General features: G+C 37.5%; 1 protein-coding gene across 15 annotated transcripts in view; it reads right to left on the bottom strand.

Moving 5' to 3' along the window:
• FOXP2 (forkhead box P2) overlaps window positions 1–25,000 on the bottom strand; it is a 433,923-nt gene that overhangs the window by 7,386 nt on the left and 401,537 nt on the right. For all 15 annotated transcript variants that reach the window (XM_063323216.1, XM_063323200.1, XM_063323208.1 and 12 more), the window contains 2 exons: window positions 24,862–24,931; window positions 23,870–24,033 (listed from right to left, as the gene is read on the bottom strand). In XM_063323216.1, coding sequence (XP_063179286.1) covers window positions 23,870–24,033; window positions 24,862–24,931 — 234 coding nt within the window. The remainder of the gene's footprint in view (window positions 1–23,869; window positions 24,034–24,861; window positions 24,932–25,000) is intronic.

Here is a 25,000-nt window from a genome sequence, read left to right as displayed (position 1 = left end):
TTTATAGCTAGAATACAAAATAAAGATTAGTATCCGAGGATTACTGGATTACTATCTGGGTTAGCATCCAACATGCCACTACACAGTAATTGATAAAATAATAAAGAACAAGACATACTGCTTGATTCTCCTTGCAAAGTTAACCCTGCCGTAAAGATTAAAAATGGAAATTGAGCTTAATCTCTTACGTCTCACTGTTGTCATGTTTCTAGCAGACACCTGAGGTTTGGAACACCCCAGGGTGAGCCCAGGTCATGCAGTACCTACCTCAGCATAGACTTCACGGAATTTGAATACAACTATTAGGACTCATAGGCAACAAGGTGCTTCAGTCTCCATCTACATTTAACTATATTTGTTTGGCACATCTGTTGCAAGGGAATGTGGGTCATTTAGAAATTACTTTTATCACTGTCAAACATTTGAACAGCATCTTCTGTCTTCTCCTGTTCATCCCTTTTTAAGGTAACGCAAGTATAATTGTGTGCCTTGAGATTTGAGGGATCTTTGATAAGGTTGGGTTTTTTAGTTTGTATCTTTTTTCAAACATTTGCAAATGTTGCAGAGAATTTCTGAACTCCATTTAAGCTTCAAATTTCAGGTATTTTCTTCAGAATTGTGACTAAGTTTTTGATGGTAGTCTCCAATGTTTTTAATCTTGATACAATGCCATATTAATCACTTCCAGGTGCTGTAAAACTATTATCACAATATTTTGTCCCCTGTGTTGCTTCTGTGCACTGGTATACCCAACGTATTCCTTCATCCGTGGTGTCACTCAAGGGCCTGTACTGGGAGCAATACTATTTAATATCTTCCTCAGTGACATACCCAATGGGGTTGAGTGCACCCTCAGCAAGTTTGCAGACACCACCAAGCTGAGTGGTCCGGTTGATTTGCCAGAGGGAAGGGAGGCCATACAGGGGCACCCTGAAAGGCTTGAGGAGTAGGCCCACATGAACCTCCTGAAGTTCAGGAAGGCCAAGCATGAGGTCCTGCACCTGAGTCAGGGCAATTGTCAGTATCAGTACAGACTCGGGGATGAAGGGATTCAGAGCAGCCCTGCAGAGGAGGACTTGGAGGTACTGGTGGATGAAAAATTGGACATGAGCTGGCAACGTGCGCTTGCCACTCAGAAAGCCAATCGTATCCTGGGCTGCATAAAAAGAAGCATGGCCAGAAGGGTGAAGGAGGTGATTCTCCCCCTCTACTCTGCTCTTATGAGATCCTACCTGGAGTACTGCATCCAGTTCTGGGGTCCCCAGTACAAGACAGACATGGATCTTAGGGCGGATACAGAGAAGGGCCACAAAAATGGTCAGAGGGTGGGAACACCCCCCCTACAAAGAAAGGCTGAGAGAGTTGGGGTTGTTCAGCCTGGAGAAGAGAGGGCTCTGGGGAGACCTTTTTGCAGACTTTCAATACTTTAAGGAGGCTTATAAGAAAGACGGAGACTTTTTACCAAGGCCTGTAGTGGCAGAAAGGGCAGTATTTTTAAACTTGAGGAAAGCAGGTTTAGATTGGACACAAGAAAGAAATCTTTTACAATGAGGGTGGTGAGACACTGGAACAGGTTGCTCAGAGAAGTTGTGGATGCCCCATCATGGGAACCATTCAAAGTCAGGTTGGATGGCGCTTTCAGCAACCTGATCTAATGAAGGATATGCCTGCCCATGGCAGGGGGGTAAGACGATGATTTTTAAGGTCCCTTCCAACTCTAACCACTCTGATTCATTGCTATGCTTTCCTTTCCGTGCTCAAAAAATTCTGACTAGAGAACTTGTATTTTTTACCAAATGAGTTCAGTTCCTATAAGGGTGGTGCCCAGGTTGTTTTTATTACATTTCTGCAGTTGGAGTGGAGCCACTGTACAAACAGGGAGGATAACGAGAAATATCCATTAAAACTGCTCTACACACTAAGATATTAGTTCCCCTTGTGCTGTAATTTTTTAGTATTGAGGAGCTCAGTTCAAAGATTATTTTGTTGACTAATCTGTGAAAAAATTAATAGTTTGGGAGACTAATCAGGATAGAAAACTTTCATTTTTGTCAACTATACTTTCTTCCAGTTCAACAGTAAACCAAGACCAAAACCAAGCAGCTCAGCTGTCCATGCAAAAATAAATTTCATATGCTTTTCTGCCAGCAGCTTAAGAGTACAGCTCATAGAAAACACTGCCATACAAACACCTCTTTCTGGAAGTGTAAGCACAAGAAATAACGCATAGGCTCTTGAAATGCGTATTTCTCTCAACTCTAGAGTTTGTTTTTCAAAACCTAAGGTTGTAAGGCAAAGTTGAGGCATGTTGGTTACAGATGTAAAAGATCTTACAGTTATAGTATTTTATGTATGCTCTGAGGATGAAGCAACTATACAAAATACACATGAAAACCAAAGGCCATTTTTTTTCTTTTCCATAAGCAAACCAATATTTGAACACCAATCTTTTAAATTCCTCAATACATTCTTATCTTGAAGACTTTCAGTATAGTATGATATACCCCTAGATATTTACTGTACATAGAAAGCAAAATATTGAGATTGGTATTTGTATGTAACATACGAAAATATGTATATGTGTGTGTGTTTCAATAGATATGTATTTTAATGTATTTATTTGCAAAATTCTACACTACTATTTTGTTATACCATGGGAGCACTGCACTAAGGACAAATTCCCATGTGAAGTGCTGAGTATTTAAATATAAATTCTGAAGAAATATTTATATATGCCATATCTTCTTATTAATAACCACGCTACTCAAATCCTAACAACAGATCATAGCTTAGTGATTTCTGACTTCTGATCAAAACTTAATCTACTACGTAACTGGAATCTGTATTTTAACAAAAATTACTATGGTTCCTTGATGGATCAATCCTGGGTTCAGAACTAGTCAGTATTTTTTATTAACGACACAGAAGATAGAATAGAGAGCATGGTTATTACAGATACCAACAAAGTGGGAGGTAATGCAAGCCCATTGGTGAAGATGATGAAATTTCAAATATGTGGCAACTTGAGAAAATCCAGGTAGAGGTTTAGAAAAAAACTATTATATGAAGAAAGGCTGAAAGGAGGATGTTTTAGGTTATAGAAGGAGCAACAGGTCAGATGCTGGAGTTAAAAATTAGTTCAGACAGTGAAGCCTGATACAGTTATCAGGTTGGCTGGGGAGCCTTGGAGTCCCCATCCTCAGGGGCCTCTACAAAGAGGTCAGACACACATCTGTGAGCAGTGACTTCAGTCACTGCTAACTCTTTGGTAGAATAAAGGGGTGATGAAGTCATCTCTTAGCAAGAATTATTACTACATCATGTCCTCATCAAAACGGCTGTCTCTTATTGAACAAGGGCTGGCAAACTACCCCTCTAACTGAGCTCAGAACTAACAATGCAGTGTAACAAACAGGAGGTGAGGAGATGCCTGCAGCAGCAGCAAAAATTAAATTCAGCAATGCTAAATTATTTCAAAGAATTTCTGGTAAAATTATAAACAAACGTACTCATTTGCATGGATCACCTTCTTTCCAATTGGTGGATCTACAGTTGTAAAAGAAAATTTTCCATGTACCGCAGCGCTTTCAAAATGAAACTCTCTGTGAGAGACTTTTCTAATATAAAAGAAGGATTCTAATAACTTGCAGAGATGCCTGCTCATCTCAACACATTACTTCTTCCTTGCTTACAGATCACAGAACATGAAGTTCCTCTGTCTCCGCAGCTGCCTCAAACATTCGCTCTTCCTCACGCTTTACAGCTTTATACGGAGATTTTTCTCTAACTCCTGCAACTGGCAAACTACAACTTCACGTTCTCATGTCCTCAGATGTGTACTATATCCTTAAAGACATCATCCTTTATAACACTTAACTGGAACAACTGCCAGGTGCCAGGAGACAGGTAACAGTTGCTGGACACTTACAGAGGCCTCATGAAGACTGTCTGTAGGCTGCTAGAGAAGAGCTTTGAGGCTTCAAAGGAAAAAGAAAGATAACAGGCCAGGCAGCTGGGAGATAAATATATACTAGGAAAGAATGTATAAAGTAACTTCCAAATATTTAGAGATGAAGCCAAATTCCCAAAGCCTACAATAACTTGTCTGATACAAGGTGAACTTGTCTTTTGAGTTTCGCACAAGATTAGCCTGGTCCTGCCTTGGGAAAACTTGTTTAGCATAACAGCTACTAAAATCCTGCCAAAATCTAGGCAACAGCAACAAAACAAGTGTTACATTCAACTTTTAAACATTAGAACGTGTGCTGTTGCTGACAAGAAAACAACCAGATCCTATAACCAAGTACATGATTTCTTAATTAAACTGAGTTGAGCTGGTGTCAACAAGGAGAAAAGATACTTGATACAATATTCTCAATTATGGATAGCATGTTTTCTACAGAGGTTTAACGTCACATCAGCTTTAATGTAAGGGGATACCGAATTCAGCAAAACAGCAGTGAGAACACAAGACAACAAAATATAAATAATTACAATAAACAAGGGCTGGATTTGGTTAGTAGAAATAGTGCTCATTTCAGGATTTGAAAAGAAACTACAGCTTTTCTTTGGAAAAAAGGTGAAGTCAGACAACATCTTTTATAAACATCAGCACTGAGTTACTACAGGGACCCTTCCCTTCTTCCAAAATGGAGATTTAACAATTTAAGTTTCCCTGTATTTCTTTCATCCAATTCTATGGAAGGGAAAAAAAAAAAAAAAGGATTAACTCATTTCGCATTTGTGTATGTAAAAAAGAAAAAGGAAAAAAAGAAAAAAAAAAGAAAAGCAAAGGGTTTGGTATTTAATTCTGAAAGCCGCCAGGAAGTGCCACAATCCCTCCAGGATCCCCAGTGGAACAAATTCCACAGTTTAGATCTGGGTTCTCTGAACATTGTTGCCCATATCCACCCAAAATCTTTAATGTTCTGCTAAAATCATTTAAGGGAAAGTGCTGTGGGACATCGTGATCCAGACAGATGCAGTCTCTCAGACAGTTAAGTCAATGTAATGACTGACACGAAAAGACTATGTTCTTGGCTTTGCATTGAAGAGGTGGTAGATGTTCAGAGAGAAAAGCTGCCTAGGTCAATGTGCTTACTGTGAGCTTTGTAGCAAGTGTATGGTCTACAGCAAGTCGTGTAATTTTTTAATGCATTTTTTAAGTGCCTTTTTATTCCACATAGGGGTTGCAATAATCAGTCTAAAATAATGAAAGGGTGATTTTTTTTTGCTGGGTTGCAGCTCAAAGTATTTTGTGTTGCTATGGTGACGTAGGCACCTAGTAACACTAGGGAGGTTTTTACTTTGGTATTCAATGGCACAAAGGGCAATAAATTAGATCATGTCTTGAAGTCCCTCCCAGGCTTATTTTCTATGAGACTTTAATTTTGATACTATTGACTCACTAGCTTTTCTAGTGACTTCATATAGAAATATATAAAGATGACGAATTTTCTGGAACTTGGCTGAAGAAAGTTTTCCCAAGGGAATCTTTGGGACTGAACAATTTCTAAGCCATATGTGGTATGACAACCTATGTTGACTATTTCCTTTAAGATTTTGTTTTTCTGTTAAAGTAACAAAAGTTTTTTTAGAAGTTAAAAAAAAAAATAGGTAGCTGACAAGCAACTATGCTCATTAGGTAGCTCACAAACAGTGTTGTACAGTTTGACCCATTCTTGCTCACAATTCTGTAGACAGCTTTAAGCCCACAAACATCACATCTTCAAACCACTTGGTTAGTCTGCAGATGTTTTTCCAACTGTACTCTTTTCTCCATTATCTTTACTTCCATTACATCGACTATGCTTCAGTACATGAAAAGAACAAAACAGAACGTTATAGCTGTTACACAGTATTTTATAGAACTCCACATTTCCAGCATAACTTTTTACGTTAGTCACCTGCAATTTTTATTTACATTTTTACTTATTAACCACACTGCCCTCAATTTTTTAATGCTGTAGGCATCCTGAACTACAAGTGCAATTTTGATTCATCTACAAAAAGTGTTCTGCGTACACTTTGGGAGAAGATATTAAAGAGATCCACAGCTACAGAATTCTTCAAAGTGTGGAAGTCTGACAATTTTTGTGTTCAAGCCAACAAGGCACCAGCATGAAAAATACTGTGGCCAAACTAATTCTTTTAGTACATTTCTATATTGTAGTATTTGAAGAACATATTTAATCTTTATTTTTATCTGAAGCATCTCTGCTTTCCAAACACTCTTCTGTGTTAACATCTAACATTACATAAAATATTTTCCTAGTTTAACCTGTTGAAAAACATATTATTTACAACTTCTTTTTCTGTCTGACACAATATTTCTAAAGCCGTGACTTTTCTTCAGAAATATTTTCCACCAAATATTATTTGGTAAAATGATAAATACCATATTACAGATGTAGTAACTGACCTCTTTGGTGGTTTTTTCTTCTCCCCCCGGCCCCCCCAGCAGATCTGGACCAGTATTTCCTCAGGAAGAGCTGTAGCTCATCTTGCCAGCACAGCTCTAGGTCTGTGGGATACCCTATAGCAGTTTAAAAAGAAAAGCTCTCCTTTCCAATCCACTGTTTCAGATCTAGAATTTTTATATTTGTGCTTTGGTAGGCAAATGGAGACAAATCCTCAAATCCTACAGTATTTTCAATATATCTAATTCTATTACTTTGTCTCTTTACGATTTCACGCTACTATAAAAAGTTTATTATTTTTCTTAAGTAGGAGTGAACTGTTTATTGATGTGAATATGTACAGCCATTTGGGGAGATACTAATCCAAATATTGAGAAAGGGAAGAAAGCGTATTAGACGAGTAATTAAATACAAATTCAGTAATGCTACAACTGTCACAGAATCCATTATTATTTTTCCTTGAACATCAGGAATCACTTCCCTCATGTATTTATCACATATACTGAAATGCTGAAGAAGTGCTATTATTTCTAGATAAAATAATGCCTATATGCAAATCTCTAGCTTCAAGCAAGAAAGGGAGGAAGGTCCTATTGTCACATATCCTTGTCAGGCAGCTGAGGGTGCACTACCTCATTTCACTAAGAAGGGAGTGAAGCTACAAAATCCTGGTGGAAGACGACTGGAAATGTGACGCCTACAGAAGCATTGCTCCTCAATGGGGGTCCTTCTGGATGTGCTCTCTCAACCTGCCACTTTCAAATTACACTCTTCCACCCTGGGCCCTCCAAAAGCCACATTAGCATTAGGAAGAAAAAAAAAAAAAAAGAAGTAGCAACCTTTTCTTCTCTCAAATGCAACACTGAAGCACAAAAAATACCTTCAAAATATACTTCTTTTCATATCTATCATCTTATCCATCACTAAGGATTTCAAGTCTATTGTGGTGGAGTTGGGAGTTGCACTCACTTAGTGATGGAAAGCAGAGGCGGCAGCTCTACCTGGCAGGCACTGCTGTGGACAGGAGATAAGAGTGCACTGAAATAATTAATTAGGCCACTGAAGTTTGTCTTCTTTAGTTCATCACTAGAAGAGATGGAGTAAGATGGAAGTAATGATCAATGGTCACAAAGTGCCTCTGGCACATCAAGTAAGGTGTAGCAGCAAGTAAGAATGAGTTTGTGTAAGTCTATTATTGCTTTTACAGCTTCCAAGACTAGAGACTTGCTTTCCTATTTATAATAGGTGTTGATAAAATTTTATCAGTCACTGTAAAAGAAGCCTTCCCTTCAATTATTTTAAGATAAAAGGTAGGTGAGACCCTCTGGAAAAAAAATAAACCAAACCACGTCATTACCAACTGCACAAAACTGGTCTTGCAAACCTAACTTTTCTTTTGTGATACCTTAAAAAAATGTAAACTCGGTTGTTATTTGTAAGATCCATCCCTTCGGTAAGCACCTGATATGACTTCGTGGTATTTATAAAACAAAATACAGAGCATCTTTCTCCTTGAGCTTGGTTGCTTCTGCTCACCCTCTCTCTCATTGTTTTGTCTTTATGGAAACATACTGTAGGATCACAGGATAATTCAGGTCAAAGGGGTCTCAGGAGGTGTCTAGGTCAACCTCTGGCCCAAAGAAGGCACAGCTACAAGGTCAGACCAGGTTGCTCAGAGTTCCACCTAGTTGGGTCTTGAGAACTTCCAAGGATGTAAACTATAAAACTTCCTTGGCAACTGCCTCACTCACTGCCTGATTGTCCTCATGAGGAAAGAGTTCTCTTTATACCGAGTGTGAATCTTTCATTTTAATTTATGACCACTGTCTCTCAGCCTGGCCCCGTCTTCTTGCTAATTTCCCTATAGGTACTGACAGTTAGGTCCCCTCAAAGCCGCTTCTTCTCCAGGCTGATCAAGCTTAGCTCCCTCAGCCTCTCCTTGGGGCAATTGCTTCTGCTTCTAACCATCTTGGTGGCCTTTCACTGAACTCACTCCACTTTACTGCTGCATTTTTTATATTTGAGGTGCCAAACCTGGACACACTATTCCAGGTGTGGTCTAACAAGCACTGAGAAGGGAGTGGGGGAATAATAATTTCCCTCAGCCTCTTAGACGCTGATGGCCTTCTCAGCTGCCAGGAGACCCTGCTGGCTCATGCTCAGCTTGCTCTCTGCAATACCCCCAGGGCCTTCTCAGCAAAGCAGCTCCCCAGCCAGGCCATCCTAGTGTGCATCATTGCAAGGGGATTTTCCTTTCTCAGTGCAGGGCATGGCCAGTCCTTCTGCCCATGCAAGTCCTCCGAAAGGCTATCCTATCCTTATGCATATCAACCGTTCCCCCTAATTTGATGTCATCTGCCAACCTGAGCTCCTCTGAATGGCTATCCTACCCATACACATATCAACTGTTCCCCCTAATTTGATGTCACCTACAGACCTGATGAGAAAGAGGTCCATCCTCCAGGACATCAATAAAGACGTTGAAGAGCACAGTTCCCAGCATATTCTTACATCCCAGGAGAAATCAGAGAATACCCAGGTGTTGCAAATGGAAGACCAGAGTAAAAGACAAGAAAAATTATTCAGTGGATGTGAAGATCTAGCATGAACATGGCAGAGAAAAGCTACTCTGAGTCTGTATGTAAATATAGTATCAGAGAGCAGAGGGACAGCAGGAAGATACTAACTGTTGAAAACTGAAACTAAGTGAACACATGGTGCTATTTGAAAGAAAAGAATATGCCACAAGCCATATAGGGTGTCTGAAAAGGAGGTACAAAGGATTATGAAGGCAGTTTAGTACTATAAATCCCCAAAGAAGTGGTGATTTTATCTGTATCTTTTGGATTTACGGGAATATAGATAGCAGAAAATATTAAGACATTACACTTTTATTAACAGAAGAAAAAACCAACCCAAACCTTTTTTAAAAATCACTTAGAAACGTATTGGTTATCAGGACATTGCCAATTAGTCCTGCCACAACTGAAAAAATATTTTCTTGCTTCTATTTGCAGGGATAAAAAAGTTCCAGATTTCAACATTTGCAATTTTGCTAATGATTTAGACTACTAAGACTGGAAAAATTTTCAAAGATCTAATAAGAAGATTTCAGATCTGGGAGAACTCCTCTTATTTGGCAAAAAAATATTTTAACGAACTAAAATTGAGAAATAGGGCTGTAAGCAGTCACAAGAAATATCAGATGGAGATTAGGAGTGATTAGGAGTGACTGAAGGCAGAATAAGAAATGAGGGAAAGCCAAAGACATGAAGACAAATGGTTTCCTGGGATGAAATCCAGATCTCATTTAAGTCAATGGCAAAATTCCTCTTGACTTCATTAGGGCCAAGATTTCACTTGTGAAGTTTATTCACAGCAGAAGATGTAAGTGAAATATGCAACGCATCTGACAGAATGTTTGGGGAGAAGGGGGAATAACCAAAGGTGATACACATAGTAAATCATGTATTTTTATACTAGACAAATGAGGTGGAATAACAAGTACATATAAGACCACTAATTTTACCTGCCCAACAAGGCTTCTAAGAGTAATAGAACAGTAAACAAGGAGATCTGATGGATGTATTTCAATTTGCAAATTCCTGTGAGAAACTTCAAAAACCTAACTCATACTTAAATTAGAGGTAAAGATTTGCCAGTAATAAAACTAGTTAGATGAAGGAAAACCAAAAGTTTATTTCACAACATGGAGGCTGGTTAACAGTGAGAATTCTCTAAGATCCTACATTTCATTTCTATTTTGAAAATAATGATCAACACCCCAGAGGAAGATATAAACAGAAGTAACAACACAATATATTTAGATTAGTCATATGTAAAGTTAACTATGAAAAAAATAACAAAGCTGACAAACCATGGCAGATCAATTTACTGTTGACAAATAAAAGAAAGAAAATAAACTACCCACATACATCTATCTACTGCAACCACTTGGGAAATATACGTTATTACAAATCCTTCAATGGTGCCTCTGCTTAAGAAGTCAAAAGCCAGCACGTTAGACTAAATAGGAGAGAATAATGACAGTGACAATAATATAAAACGTATTTATAGTAGGACCTCACTTCAACTAGTATGTTCAACATACTGCTTCACCCCAAACCAGGACAACTTGACTACCTTTTAGCTATTACTCACTCATCACAAAAACAATATAACAGAAATCCAGAACAGAACAACAGAAATGACCTATGGCATGGTAAACATCTCTGTAGGAGGAAACATTAAAAACGCTAGGAGTACTTCGAATTTATTTAATTTAGCTGCCACTGAAGTCAACACAAGAGGAATAGCTGCTTGGAGATAGGAGTAAAAGTGATATACTAGAAAAACAGAAATAAGGAAAATACAGGAAAAAAGCAAATGTTCACACTTCACCTTACCCATACTTAAGGCTCACCCAATTTAATATGGCATATTTATGACCATTTTATCACTACAGTTATCCCACTACTAATTTCTTCTAATGATAAAAAGGCACAGAGCTACTACTAAAAAAAAAGTTTTTAAAATCCTCAGCAGGTTATACAGCTAATGACCTGTGTTTTTTAAATTTGTTAAATATTTTTAATAGGATTCAAGTATATAAGTATTCAATAATTCTGAGATGCTGCCTGCCATTACTCTACAGGAAAATGTTTTAACAGATACTGACCCTCACACCACAGAATCCAGCCAGCCATTAATTCATGGAGATTACAAGCAAACCTCTCCTTTTTCCTTTCTGTACCACAGGCACTTCCCAACTCAGGGATGACTTTCTGCTGCTTAGCTACAAAATACACCAAGGCGTTTCTTCCTAAAGTGTCTGGAGACAGCGTTTGGTGCTTCTTGCCCTATCTGTTTGGCCCTGCCCAAGCACATCGAAATGCAAATTGGTTTACTTCAAATTAGGGATAGGTAAAACTTGCAGCTTCTATTCTAAACACAGTTTAAAAATGGGCATTGGTGGTAAATCAGAACGAAAAAGGAAAACACGCAAAACAAGTTTTTGAAGACTTGCAGCTTTATAGTCATGAGTCTGAGTTGAAAATTACAAAAAAAAAAAGCCAACAACCAAACGTCTTCCTCTTCCTTTTAGCTTTCTACGAAGAAATGAGCTTTGTACAGATAAATTTCTAGAGAATAAATTGCAGACATGATGATTTCATTTCCCTTTAATACAAAAATAAAAATACCTTTGATCAAAAATGGGTAATGAACAGATACAGATTTTTTTTCTTAGGTTACGAAACTGATAATTAAATTGACTAGGTGTTCATGTTTTTGGGTTGGTTTTTATTTTTGTTTGGTTTTTTTAAACTTTGCAAGAAAATGCCAAGATAATAAATACAGATATCCTATCTGCATTGACATTATTATCAGCTATGAATGTTAATAATACTTTGAAATCTTTGAACTGTAGGTAAAGAAAGGATCTTTACAGAAACCTGACATATTAACAATATATTTTCTTTAAATATCAAATGAGGCTCAAAAGTCGTGCACAATTAGTCCTTCTTACAGGATCAGAATTTTTAGGAATCAAGTTCCGATTAAGAAGATGATGTTAAAAGAGCTTTTCTGATTCTGGTGACTCTTACTAAAATTCCCGTCCTTGACATTGGCTTGCTCCCTTTGGTGTCTAAATAAACGTATTTTCTCTGTGATAGAACCACAAAAAAGTAGAAACTTGACTAGGAATTAGCTTAGGGCACAGGCCTCTAAAGTATTTAAAACCGCCAACTGCATCTAGTTCAAACGTCAGAAGTTAACATGCTAAACAAAGAAAAGGATTAGGGAGAAAGAACACAGAAGTTTTTAAGGTAAAAATTCAAAGGAAAATGACAAAGTACTAGAGATTTGAGTGTCTGAATATTTTTGTGATTGTTGAAGAACCATCGAAAAAGAGCAAGCCTGAAAACAAGAAAGTTTAAGAAATGAGGCTATGGATTTGGCTTGCTCTCTAATATCTAATGGTTGGGAAGTTTTAAAAATTGTACCTGTTACATAGAAACTTTGCAGCAACAACTAATTATCGCACTGTTATCAGTGGGTCACAGTAGCCAAATGTTCTCTATGCAAAATCTGGAAAGCTACTCAGTGACCCAGGAAAAGCTGAGGGAGAATCTGACTGCACAATGTGTGGGTTTTATACATCTTAATATAAATACAGGCCATATAAAACTGTTTTTCTATTTCTGTTGAAAACTTTTACATCAATAAAACTCTGCTATCTTGGAAAACATATAGATCAGATAGACAGAATGGGACAGAAAGGCTGAAAATAATATACTAACACTTTTGTGTGATTTTATAAGCAAATCATCGGTGTTTTTCCCACAGTGGCAACTAACCACTTTGTTCTAATGCAGCAACAAGGGATTAAACAGCATTACACTTACACCTGGGCATGGCACATTTCTTCTTCCAGAACAGCCTTCACTGAAAATGTTGACTGATAGGTAGGCTTGATGGGTATGTTTCAAAATTTTCAGAAGGATGCTACCAAAATATTTCCTTTTCATATGCTAAGTTTCTTGGAGAATTGATCTTTATTTTTATTTTTCCATTGTTTCAGAGCTAGGACTTGAAGTAATGACTAGCTTTGCCTACTACAACAAGTCTGGAGAACGGCCAGCCCTCCATATGTTTTTTGCTGAATAGTTGATGGTAGCATTTAACAAGTAGAACTGCACGACACGCTCGGCAGGGACAAATGGTTCAAACTGACCTCTGTAGGACTGTCTGCACTGCCCTAGCTGACATTTCTCACATTGGTTGAAACTTAAGGTCACTATATATTTTCCTCTAAGGCCAAGGTTCATTCAATTTTAAAAATAACAGTGCTTAAAGATATTTAGCTATGACAGCTGTTCCAGATAACAAAGTAAACGGACTTGGACAATCTCAGCTAGCCTACAGTAAGACAGCGCATACATGAAAAAAACCTTTCTTTTCCAGATTTATCATAAGAGTTGAAGAAAATAGGGTTGGAAGGCACCTCAAGAGATCATACGGTCTCTTCCCACTTCCCCTACCCCAAAGTAGGATCATTTATACCTAGACCATTTCTGACCATTTCTGATTTGCTCTTAGAAGCCTGCAGCATCAGCAGCTCCACATTCTCTCTGAGCTGGTACACATATTAACACTTAAGTATCCTACAGTCAGAAAAGTTTTATTTTTTCTGGTGTCTATCCAGCTCTTCTTGCTGAAATACTAATCAATTATTTCTTGTCCCATTCCCAATGGGCAGGACAAGTTCATGCCCATCTTCTCTGCATAGTGTTCTGAAGTTCAATTCCCCACTCAGTTTCTCTCTTCTCAACAAACCTAGTATTTTTAGTCCTTCCTCAGACTTCAGAGAAGGCCAGTCAGAAGAACTGGGTGAAGGATAGAGCTTGTTTTTACCTACAAAATTCCTGTTAAGGATGCTTTCACAACCACATACCTTTGTCAGCACACATTCAGTTGGTGACCTGCTACAATTTCTAGAGTCTTAAGAATGATTGCGGATCCAGTCATCACCACCTCATGAGGTTAAGTAATACAGAATCACAGAATGGTAGGGGTTGGAAGGGACCTCTGGAGATCATCCAATCCAACCCCCTGCCAGACCAGGGTCACCTAAAGCAGGTTGCACAGGAATGTGTCCAGGCGGGTTTTGAGTGTCTCCAGAGACGGAGACTCCACCACCTCTCTGGGCAGCCTGTGCCAGTGCTCTGCCACCCTCAAAGTAAAGAAGTTCCTCCTCATGTTTAGGTGGAACTTCCTATGCTCAAGTTTGTGCCCATTACCTCTTGTCCTGTTGCCGGGCACCACATATTTACATCAATGATTGTTTTCACATGTAACACTTCAAACTTATTCAAACATTTCACCAAATTGTTACCGACATGGGAATATTAATCATGCCTTCCATTTTTAGGCTGATACAGATTTTAGATTTGGATGTAAAGGCAACATGTCTGAAGAATATCTTATGTCTGTATGGCCTCTGCAAGAAAACTCAAATATAGTCTGCCTGCAGACTGAATTGATTAGGAGATCCCTGAGATATCACCTGAGATATCCTGCTTCTTAACCCCATACTTGGGCTTATGCTTAACACAGACATCTACTTCACAGAGCAGTATAGTCCAGCTGAATTATATACAGTCCAATACATTACTACATCTGTAAATGTCTAGCTACAAAATAAAAAAGTATGTTTTTAATTATAATTCCAGTAACCCCAGATTGATACGAAAGCATAATCATTTCTTTTATGAATAAAAGAACATGCACAGTAACAGAACACTACTCGATGGGTGCTCACCTCAAGGTATTTCACTGCTACTGGTCATGGTTTATCTTTTGGTTTAACGTACCTATAGTGTAGTATAATGCCAACTGTCATTGTGTCAAACACTGCTCTAAACAAAGCCTGATGCTATTCTACATGGGGACAGCAGTGTAAGTAACATACAGCTTCCATTCAAACTACATCTGAAGATGCTTTTCAAAAATTAAACAATTCAATTACTACCTAAAGATTGCAAGAGTTTGGCGCAGGGATTTAAAGATCCTTTTTCTTTTGCTTTTGTGCAGCACTTATTACACCAGGGCCCCCAGTCCTTTAATACCATACTACAAAAATAAACCACAACAGTTTAGCTGAATTTAGCTAAAATCCGTTTACTTCCCCATAAGAAGAAACACATTATATAAAAGTATGTATGGAATGGTTCAAAAAACTCTGTTAACACCTGCACATGAAAAAAAAAATAACTCCGAACTGAGCAGTTTCATGGAATGGCTACTAGAAAGATGAGGAGAATGGGAATGGACAGTCTTCTGTATCACACAGAACCTGTTTGGTTTACCAAAAGGAAGATTCAAAGTTCACAGTGTGCTTTCCCGAACACACTGGAGAAACAAAGAGGAGGAGCAAGAAAGACTATGTAGGCTAGAATGTATACCAGTGAAACTGGACTTTATTTTGTCTGGAAATTGGAATGCGGCTCATAATCATACCTTAAAGATCATCTAGTTCCAACCCCCCTGCCACAGGTGGAATGATTTCCGCAATGGCTTTCAAATTTGAGACAGACTACGATAACTTTAGGAGAGGAACTGTATGACATGGCTGCCCACAACACGACTCTTGTTTCCTGTGTTCTTGGAACAAGAGGAGGTAAAAGCTCAGAGAACATTTTTCAGCTGTGATATCCGATAATGCCAAATTTGCAAGGAATGAAGAAAAGGAGGGGAAACAAAGAAAAATAAAAATCAAGTTGGGGGAAGTCCCCAATTACCCAGGGTACTACTATCACAGCATAAAACCGCATCAAAGAAACACTTCCCCTTATCCATCTCAATCAGAAGCTTATGGAAGTCTTTGAAAAGGGTTAGTGAGAGGCCATGATCACACAAAGGCTCTGCAACATCATTAAACCTCTATTAATGGGTACAGTGGAACAAATTAACTTGGTAAGTCTAGGTAAAGGAGGAAGACTACTGGATTTGTTCAGCCTAATTTAAGATATACATTTAATATTGCTGTTTAGTTGGAGGAAACCAACAGAATACCTGCAGTTATAACCCTAACAGAGACTCCGTGAAGGTCTGCACCACACATACGCATTCCCAGCACTATTCTAAATCACAGACCGCTGTTAGATGCCAAGAGCACATTTTCCCAACTGCACTTTGCCAGAAGATTGTGAACACTGCTTTTGTATATGGACTTTACCACGTATAATCACGTCTTTAGTCATCTTGAGATTTGATTACTTTAATGTGACCTACACATGGGGTTTCACACTGAGATGGAAGTCTTTCTATGAACTCTTTTAAAAAAAAAAAGAAATGCATTGACAGTTTTAGTCTTTTAAAATGTGTAAAGTGCCTAGAGTTTTCTACAAATTCTAAAGACTAAATAATAGCCAAATAATACCACTGCCTCTGCATCATGTCCTATATTGTTCAATGAATCTTTGCTTGGATTTATGGATCATAATTTAAACTACTGGTGTAAACATTACCAATTGGATATATGTTTTTATTTAACTGTTTACATGATACTTAACAGTAAAGGCACATTTGGGACATGTGTATTTACAAAAAACTATCTAGATAGTCCACTTTCAAAAATTTTGGCTTATAATATTACAGTTACTCAAAATCCAAATGCAATCACCAGAAGTGGATAAAATTGGTAACTGTTTTAGAAATTCATAACCCTTTTAGAAATACGCTGTAAAAGGCACTATCATCTCAGCTTTTGTGTTTTTGTACAAAGAGTAATCTCCTATGAACTAAATTTAAGAGTTACACAACCACATTGCAAAGAGATTTAGTTGTGCAACTTCAAACACATTTTTTAACATCTGTAACAATATTTAAGATACTGCCTTTTCTTATACAGACCTGTTATGTGAAAAGCATAAATACCTTGCCCATACATTGAGAATTCATAACAGCAGTACCACAAAGTTTTCAGCAAGACAGCTTCCAAAAAGATTCAGTGAAACCCCACAGGAGCCTGCCAACTTCTACAAGCCATGCTATGGGGATCTGACACTTTTCAGCTGAAGGCGCTGTATCTCTGGAGTGATCTTTTTGTCAAGAGCATTGGGAACGTACTGTAGAAGTGCAACAATTGGGGCTGGAATAATGTAAAGGAGAAATAGCAACTTCTGATCCAAAGTAAGACAAGTAACATTTAAGAAGCTAAAGAGGAAATGATAAAGGACTGGAATATCAGTGTTGAAAGATAAGAAAATTGATGAGCAGAAGCAAAATGCAGAGGACAAACGGACTGAAAAGTAAAGTAACGAAAAATAAAAAAAGGAGAATATAAACATTTAGGAAAATGCTCAAGTGAAAAGTTATGTCAATGGGAATGGTTGAAAAATATTATTAATCAAAACATCATTGCTTATTTTTCCATTAATGCTGCCATGTGAGTGGCTCTGTACGAAAGTAGGGAGAGACAGTCACAACTCAACAGAGTTTACTCTCACATGATCCATCCAATCAGTTAAGGCAAAAACCCCCATAAATGGTAAGAAAATAGTACGATAAAGTATTGGATTGCTGGACTTGCCCGTCACTTTCAGATGCTTTGCAGTACTAGGAAAAGCCAAAACTATTTCACTGCGTATTCTCACAATAGAGCTTCTTTCAATGGGAATATGCTCAGACAAAAGCTGTAACCTTTAAGATTCTATGTTTCCTAGCCGCTCCTCTTTTTACATAAAAACAAAAATCAATTGTCACAAAGTCTCTTTGCCTATTATCTTCCTTAAGTTAGATTTATGAATAAAAATGTGTGAAATTAAATTATACAGGCATTAAAATATCATGTGATTAGGTGAAACATTTTCGATGAACAAGGATACCCAGAAATACTGCAATTGCTGCCACATTCATCCCCTCAATTACATGCTCCTCACCTATTTAATAATGCTTGTTACATCCCTGTTAATTGATGTGTTTCAAGAGTTTATTTTCTTATACAGTATGTCAAGTCTTATACAATGAACGAGAGACTTGGATCATAGCAGCCTCCTAGAACAGAACAAGCCTCCAAGGTAAATGCAAAGAGATCGTGCAATGGGACAATGCAATGATAACAAAAAAAAAAAAAAAAAAAAAAAAGGAAAGAAGGAAAGACAGGGGATTGGAACATTATGAAGTTAAAGAAACAAGGGAATGAAAGGGATTAAAATTGGAATGATAGGTAACCTACTGTAAGTGGTGTGAAAGCTTAACAGTGGGGGACTAGAATAATCAGATATGGGAACGACCTGACAATGGAATGCTTTCAAACTGAAGCACCTCAAAAGTAAATGATCTTAGAGCAGAATAATCATATTTGCCTCTGGGAATAAAATTTAAAGATAAAAAAGTTTGAAAAAAAAATAACAAGTTTGATGATTATGCAGATAGAACTGCAGAAAGAAATGATCCAGTCAGGGCAAGAGTGGGAAAGGTAAAGGAGTAGGGTTGGGAATGACAGCAGAATACAAAGGAAAAGGTGAGTGAAACCACAGATGGTTGGAACTCACCTTTTGACAGGCAGAATTGAAGACGAAGGACCACACTGGATACGATCATTTTTCTAATTCATCTCAGATTGACTCTTACTCATGTTCACAAGTTATTCTTTCTCACAACAACCTAAGACTACTTTTTCTAGAAACAGCTTTAAAGATCATGGGATATATGTGTCTTGACATTTGGTTTCAAACAATTCCAGTCTCACAGAGTACAGCGCTACAACAGCTGAATACAAAGAGTCATATATGAGATGAGGATATAAGAATTCACTTTTGTTAAGAAGTGACTCTTAAAAATACTTTTTGTTTTGTTTTCACTGTGCTTTTAAAAAGCAATCAACAATTAAAATTCTAGAAACTAGTAGATATCCATTATCTCCAGGATTCTGGATTGGCTGCTAGGAACTAGATGATTTTCACAAATCAGTTGAGAACGTAAGATGCAATTAGTTGCATTGTCCTCAGTCTACACTCTCATACAGAATGAGTGAGGGGAAAACTATGATCACAGGCCCCTTCCACAAAACCTCACCATTAGGATATTTGCTTTCCCTATCTGCTTTGCCAACTCCTCCCATTCCTTATTTAATGACCTGCAGTGAGTTTTAACAGAATGGCATAACCACCCCATTGCTTCCTATGGTGGCACAACATTTTCTCAGTCTACAATTTTTTGCCTTTTCTGATGACCGATTTCTTTTTGTTTCCTCAACTGCTATGAACAACTTCGCAGATTAAAATTTTACCTTTTCCACCCAGCTTTATACCATGAAGTAAGACGGCATTTTGCATGACGCATTTGCCAAAATATGAACACATGGGCAAGAGATGTACGAAGTATTCTGCTGATAAAACACCCTGGTCCATGCCAGTTGCAATAATCACTTAAGTGTGATCAATCTAGTACAAACGCACATACAAACACCAGAAAAACAGTTGAACTCGATTTCCATCCCTGCTATTCCACCCCTGAGAGTGAGAACTTCCTTTCAGTTCCTTCAGAGCCAATAAATTTAGATTCTTAAACAAATATCAAGATCATAATGAAATCAACTTTGTGCTACTATTTTTCCTGTCTCTGTTGTATTTTCAAGCGTTCGATCCCGCCAAAACTCTTCAGTAGTATACTGGCTATGACATGCAAGTTAAAAAGAAGTTGTGTTACCATTAATGCATAACTGTCATTATTGTCCCTAAGTATCATTCCATGTCCTGTCCACTATTGTTGTTTCCTCAGGGATGATAGTTTTTCCGAAGTTTCCCACAACCACGCAGCTTTAATTGCACTTGTTCAGATGCTTGTGGTTTCTTTCTTTACTTCAGAAGTCTGCATTTATACCCCAAAGGTGTGTACTGTGAAGCTTCTAACTAAATCCATGTACAATTGTTATGCAAGATTAGCAGCACCTAGTTCTACATAAATAATGAATTTTTGTACGTAAAATACCTTCTGTTCTGTTTGTCACTTTGAAACCAGTTGCTTATCAGCTAAAGCCCACGGTAATTTTGGAGAAGTAGTCCATGTTCAAAAAATGAAGGAAGAAACAGAGTCTTAAGTATTGATTTAAATGAAAAGACGTCTGTCTGACATTGATTATTGACAACTGATGTTAGAGGAGACTGGAATTTTGAACAGAATATATATGCCCAAAATAAGTAATATATTTTCTCAGTGAAGATTTATGTCAAGGGAACACTTAGTGCCTACATCAAACTATCAGGAATTGGATTTGAAGACCAATCAAAGACAGAACTTGGATTTAATACTGCTAAAACACAGAAAGTAAACCTAGGATCTGAGATCCCACTAATGATATGCTGCATACCGGATCACGGAATTATCATCTTTCATCAGACTGGGAACAAAATCTGGGAGGCATACAACATAGAAGTTCAGATGCTTTATGTAATTATTAATATGGGAGATATCCCAACTACCAAGCCATGGTTACAGCAATCACCTAAAACTTAGTGGAGTATTTTTAAGTGTTCAAGAAGTGTAAGAAACGGAGCAGATTATATATCATTACCCAAGGCAAAAACTGTAAAGCTTTTAAAGTGCCACTGCCCTAAATACACCAGCTGGGACTCACTGCACTTAACAAGCATTTAAATGCTATACATTTACTTGAAGATATATACCTACCACCTTTCTCTATTCTATGAACAGAGACTATTTCCTAAGTAAGCTGATTCACCCACCTATGTCAGATACCTGTCCACAGATGGAGAAGCTGACGACTCGAACTGCTTTTACTATTCTCTTTCAAAAATCAGACGTGAAGTGCCACGTTCAAATCCAAAGACTGGAATACTTTTCCCACTTTCTGATACTAAATAGCTAAGGTATTACAATAACAGAAATCAGTTTTTCTGATCATGTTCTCGTGCTCAAAGCACAGAAATACTACTGTACACATACAATTTTAATTATGTTTATAAAAAGATAAATTTATGTTAAAAAAAATGAATATGAACATTACAAAAGAAGGAAGTTCCACTACCACACATTTGTCTGATAAAATGATATTCAGCACAATTTAAACAACCAAACACCTACCTGAGATGCTTGGCTTTGATGCTGTCACTGGGACTCTTTTTGCATTTCCTGCTAATGCTCTAATACCAAACAAATGCCTCTCCCTGGAAGCTTGTCTAGAATCCAAACTCTGCCCCTTCCCAACTGAACGCTCTGATCTCTAAATTGCACCCAACTTCTTGACCCTTTCCCTAATACTGTGCTCCACTGCTCCTGGTCGCATGCCAGGTTCAAGATGGCAGGAAACGTAATTGCTCAGCATATTCATGGTGTCGTGGCGAGTACACTTTCCTGGGAATCAGAAGATGGAGGTTTAATCTACTCGGAGATCAATAGAGCCACCTACTTCATAGGTGAGTGCAGTAATTATGAACCCCCCAAGAACACATCTCTAGGGGAGAAACACCCAGAATTCCCAGGTGAACATTCTCCAGAAACTACAAGTAAGTGGATACTTGTGGCAGTAAAATATATTTTTTTCTATTATATTAACTATTTTTCTTAAAAAAAAAAACAAAACAACCTGGGATTATGTAATCTATGTAGGTAATGTAAAATTTAGAATTCCTCTTCATCGCTTGCCATATTCCCTACTTCTTTTCTCATTTTCTTAAGTAATGCTCTTCAACAAAAACAGGGGGCCGTGGTCAATGTGGTCATGGAGGCAAGGAAGAGGCCTCTCTTCGTCCTTGGTCCTCTGGCGCCTGCACAAGCCCCTCCTTTCCTTGACTTTCCCTTGCAGATTGCATGCATTCCCTTTTTCATATTCTTGGCTCCCTTGGCAGGGCAAAGGCAAAAATTCCACAAGCAAGCAGGTACCTAGCCATAGCCTGTATCTTTTGGTCTCACAGAAGCCCAGTAATCTTGCACTAAATTTGGTGCAAGGGATGAATGAGCATAACCTCTTTTTCCAGTGGTATCTCAGTGCGTTTACATTCTGTTGCTTCAATCTATCAAGAACCGGGCAACACACAGTCCTAAGTTTCAAAAGAGACACCAAGGCAAGTCCCGAAACTGCCAGTTTTGACAAACGACGTATCACAGAAATGAGAGAGGAAGGCTGAATCTTGAGTTGGGGTTTAACTCACGTTATTTGCCTTTTTTATAAGCAAGAATTGCTACAATATGCTGTATTTTAGCTATAAACGCAGCTATAAATGTAGCCATATCTACATAATCATATGCACAGATATCTCAGTTTATCCAGCGGAATGGCAGACAGTACATAGGATATGTAAACAGATCTGCCAAACACTTACAAAACAACTTTAATAGCAAGTGTCATTCTTCTCTGTAAAGTAGCTGTTTTTAACACACATGATCTAACTCTTGTTTGCTCTTTAAAGTTTTATTGTCTTGGCATTTTATACAGGAAGAGAGCATTAGCATACTCAGGAGAACTGCTAAAAGTAAAAGGCCTCCAGCTACCCACTGCATGGTTGATAGCATAAAGCATGGGATATAAAAACTTTTGTCTGATTGCTCACTTTACTTGTTTTAGAGTAGTGTTACTCTCAAGAGCATATATTCATGTTCTTTCTACTTCAAGTTTTATTACTTCTTTTGTATTATTTAATACATCTAAAGACACTTCCAAAAGACAAATTTTTCCATTTTGAAAAAGTAATGGTTTGGAACCTGATAAAATACATGAATGTTCACAGTGCATTATTTTCAAAGGCAAGTAGAATAATGTGCAATAAAACAATTAAATGCGTGACAATAAACATTTCTATGTGATCACAGATATATTAACACGCCAAACAAAAGAAGAAAAACTCGGCAAAATATTTCCCCTAAAAAAGGTCAGATCAAAATGGATTCTCCACACACCAGAGCATAAGTAAAAAGGGAGTGTGGTCTCAATCACTGTTACTGCTAAATATCCTACTCTAGAAATTAAAATGAACATTTAAAATGTGAAAGAGAAAATGGAATGAAAAAAGGCAAATCAGATCAGCTGTTTTAAACAGAAAAAAAGAGACCATAATTGTATATACACATTAAAAACCATCCTACAGTAAACTTAAATCTAAGTCTACTTACATATCACACTGCTAATTATTATATAAATAACCTGGGAAACAATACCTCCAAGATACATGTTTTACTATTTAGTAAACAAGAAACTGCCACTTTTGACACCACTGATTAAGGCCAGGCATTTCTAAAGCTTCAGACACATTTCTGAAATCCACAATACATCAATTTTTAATACTTCCACTCTCTCAGCTCCATTAAAAAGATGGTAGGGGAAAGATTTTAGAGTAATTAATGATATAGTTAGCTGCTAAATATTAATAGGAATCGTAGTCTTGCATAAAATATAACATATAAACCTTGCCAATACAGACGCACCAGTAATTAAACTTGAATATGTAATTACACTGATTTATACGACAGGCAAAAAGTTACACTTTACTGGCTTCTATGTAAACTGTGGGCAACAGTTAAACTTTGCATTTTACGGTTTATATAAATGGGCAATATCTCCAGTACAGTTCATAAATGGTTTAGAGACTCATAGTTAAAATTACAACTAATTCCAACATGAACATTCTGACTATACGTTACAAACCAGGCTGTGAAAATGACCACAGAGATCAGTCTCCCGTTACACTCAATGCTTGTAAGCAAGTTGAAGAGGGTTAAAAAAAAAAAAAAAAAGAAAGAAAGAAAGGCTTACACCAATTTTACTACAAAGTAAATGAAGACTCATCTATTTAAATGTTTTAACATAAATGTTTAGTTTCAAACATGTAGTTCCAGATGTTTCACTTACCATGTTTCAAAGCACTTTTGAGTAATATCGTGTCTTAGACTAAGGCATTTTTTCCTGAAAGGATTCTAACTGCACTTACATGTGAGGCTGAGGAGAGCAGCCCGGACTGCTATTTCCATTACTGTCAATGTGATCCAGCGAACCATTGAGATCTTCATGGACTGCCTGCAGTAAGCCACTGGATGCGTTATTTATCAATCCTGGATTACTAAGCAATGGTAAACTACTCTCTGCCAGTGCAGCCTAGCAAAATGAAGAGTAAAAATAGAACTATTAGTCCATACATATACAAATCGCTCCTAAATGTTCATACACGTATGAATATACACACACACAAAGCAGCTCATTTGGGGTAGTTGTAGTCAGAAGGATTTTGTGCATTTTCCAATTATTTTCAAACTCTGAATATAACAGCATCTCTGTTTCTGGTTTACTATTTCTCTTACATAGGTTTCATTATTTTCCATTATTAACTATGTTCCGATATTCACAGCACTTTCTAGTTTTACATCATTTTTTTGACTTTGAATTACACTTAACCCTATGCCCTTCCACACAATGTATGGCTCCTTTATAATGCAGGCAGCTGCTGTACTTTAAAAAATGACCAGAACTTAACTCAAAATAAAAAAGTCCTGACATTTGCCTCTTCTGCATAAAAATTATATATTATAATTAAACTTTAAAGTTTTTGCCATGAGCACCATGTTCCCCAACACTATGATGTGAAATCATTTATGACAGCTTGGATAAATATTAATGCATATCCACATGCATTTGCAAAAGCTTCTATCAATCTAACATTTGCAGCAAAACGGAGTGTTCCAGATTTTGCCACAGGGTGTCCTTCTTGCTTCTTCACATCAAAAGTAGCATGAATAAGAACGAGTACTTGCAGTGCTAGGTAATACAACTTACTTGAATGACAAACCCAACTACTTAGAATGACCATCAGGTCCACACAAACATAAATACAGGGAACTCTATGCCAAAGCATAACAGGAAATTAAATATGTCACACGTAAGAACATAACAGTGTGTGCAAAGAAAGAATAATTCAGTAGTTTTTACCTGCAAGCTTGCATTAAGAGCTGCTCCATAGCCTAAGCTGGTGGGTATGTTTTTCACTAACGTTGGGCTTCTGAAAATAAATGATTTTTCAAAGTTTAAAAAACAGGCAGACATCCTGGCTGGCTCATTGGGTTAATGG

The sequence above is a fragment of the Chroicocephalus ridibundus genome, chromosome 1 (assembly GCF_963924245.1).
Source record: "Chroicocephalus ridibundus chromosome 1, bChrRid1.1, whole genome shotgun sequence".
In the NCBI taxonomy this organism is placed as follows: Eukaryota; Metazoa; Chordata; class Aves; order Charadriiformes; family Laridae; genus Chroicocephalus; species Chroicocephalus ridibundus.
This window is presented reverse-complemented; position numbering and strand designations above follow the sequence as displayed.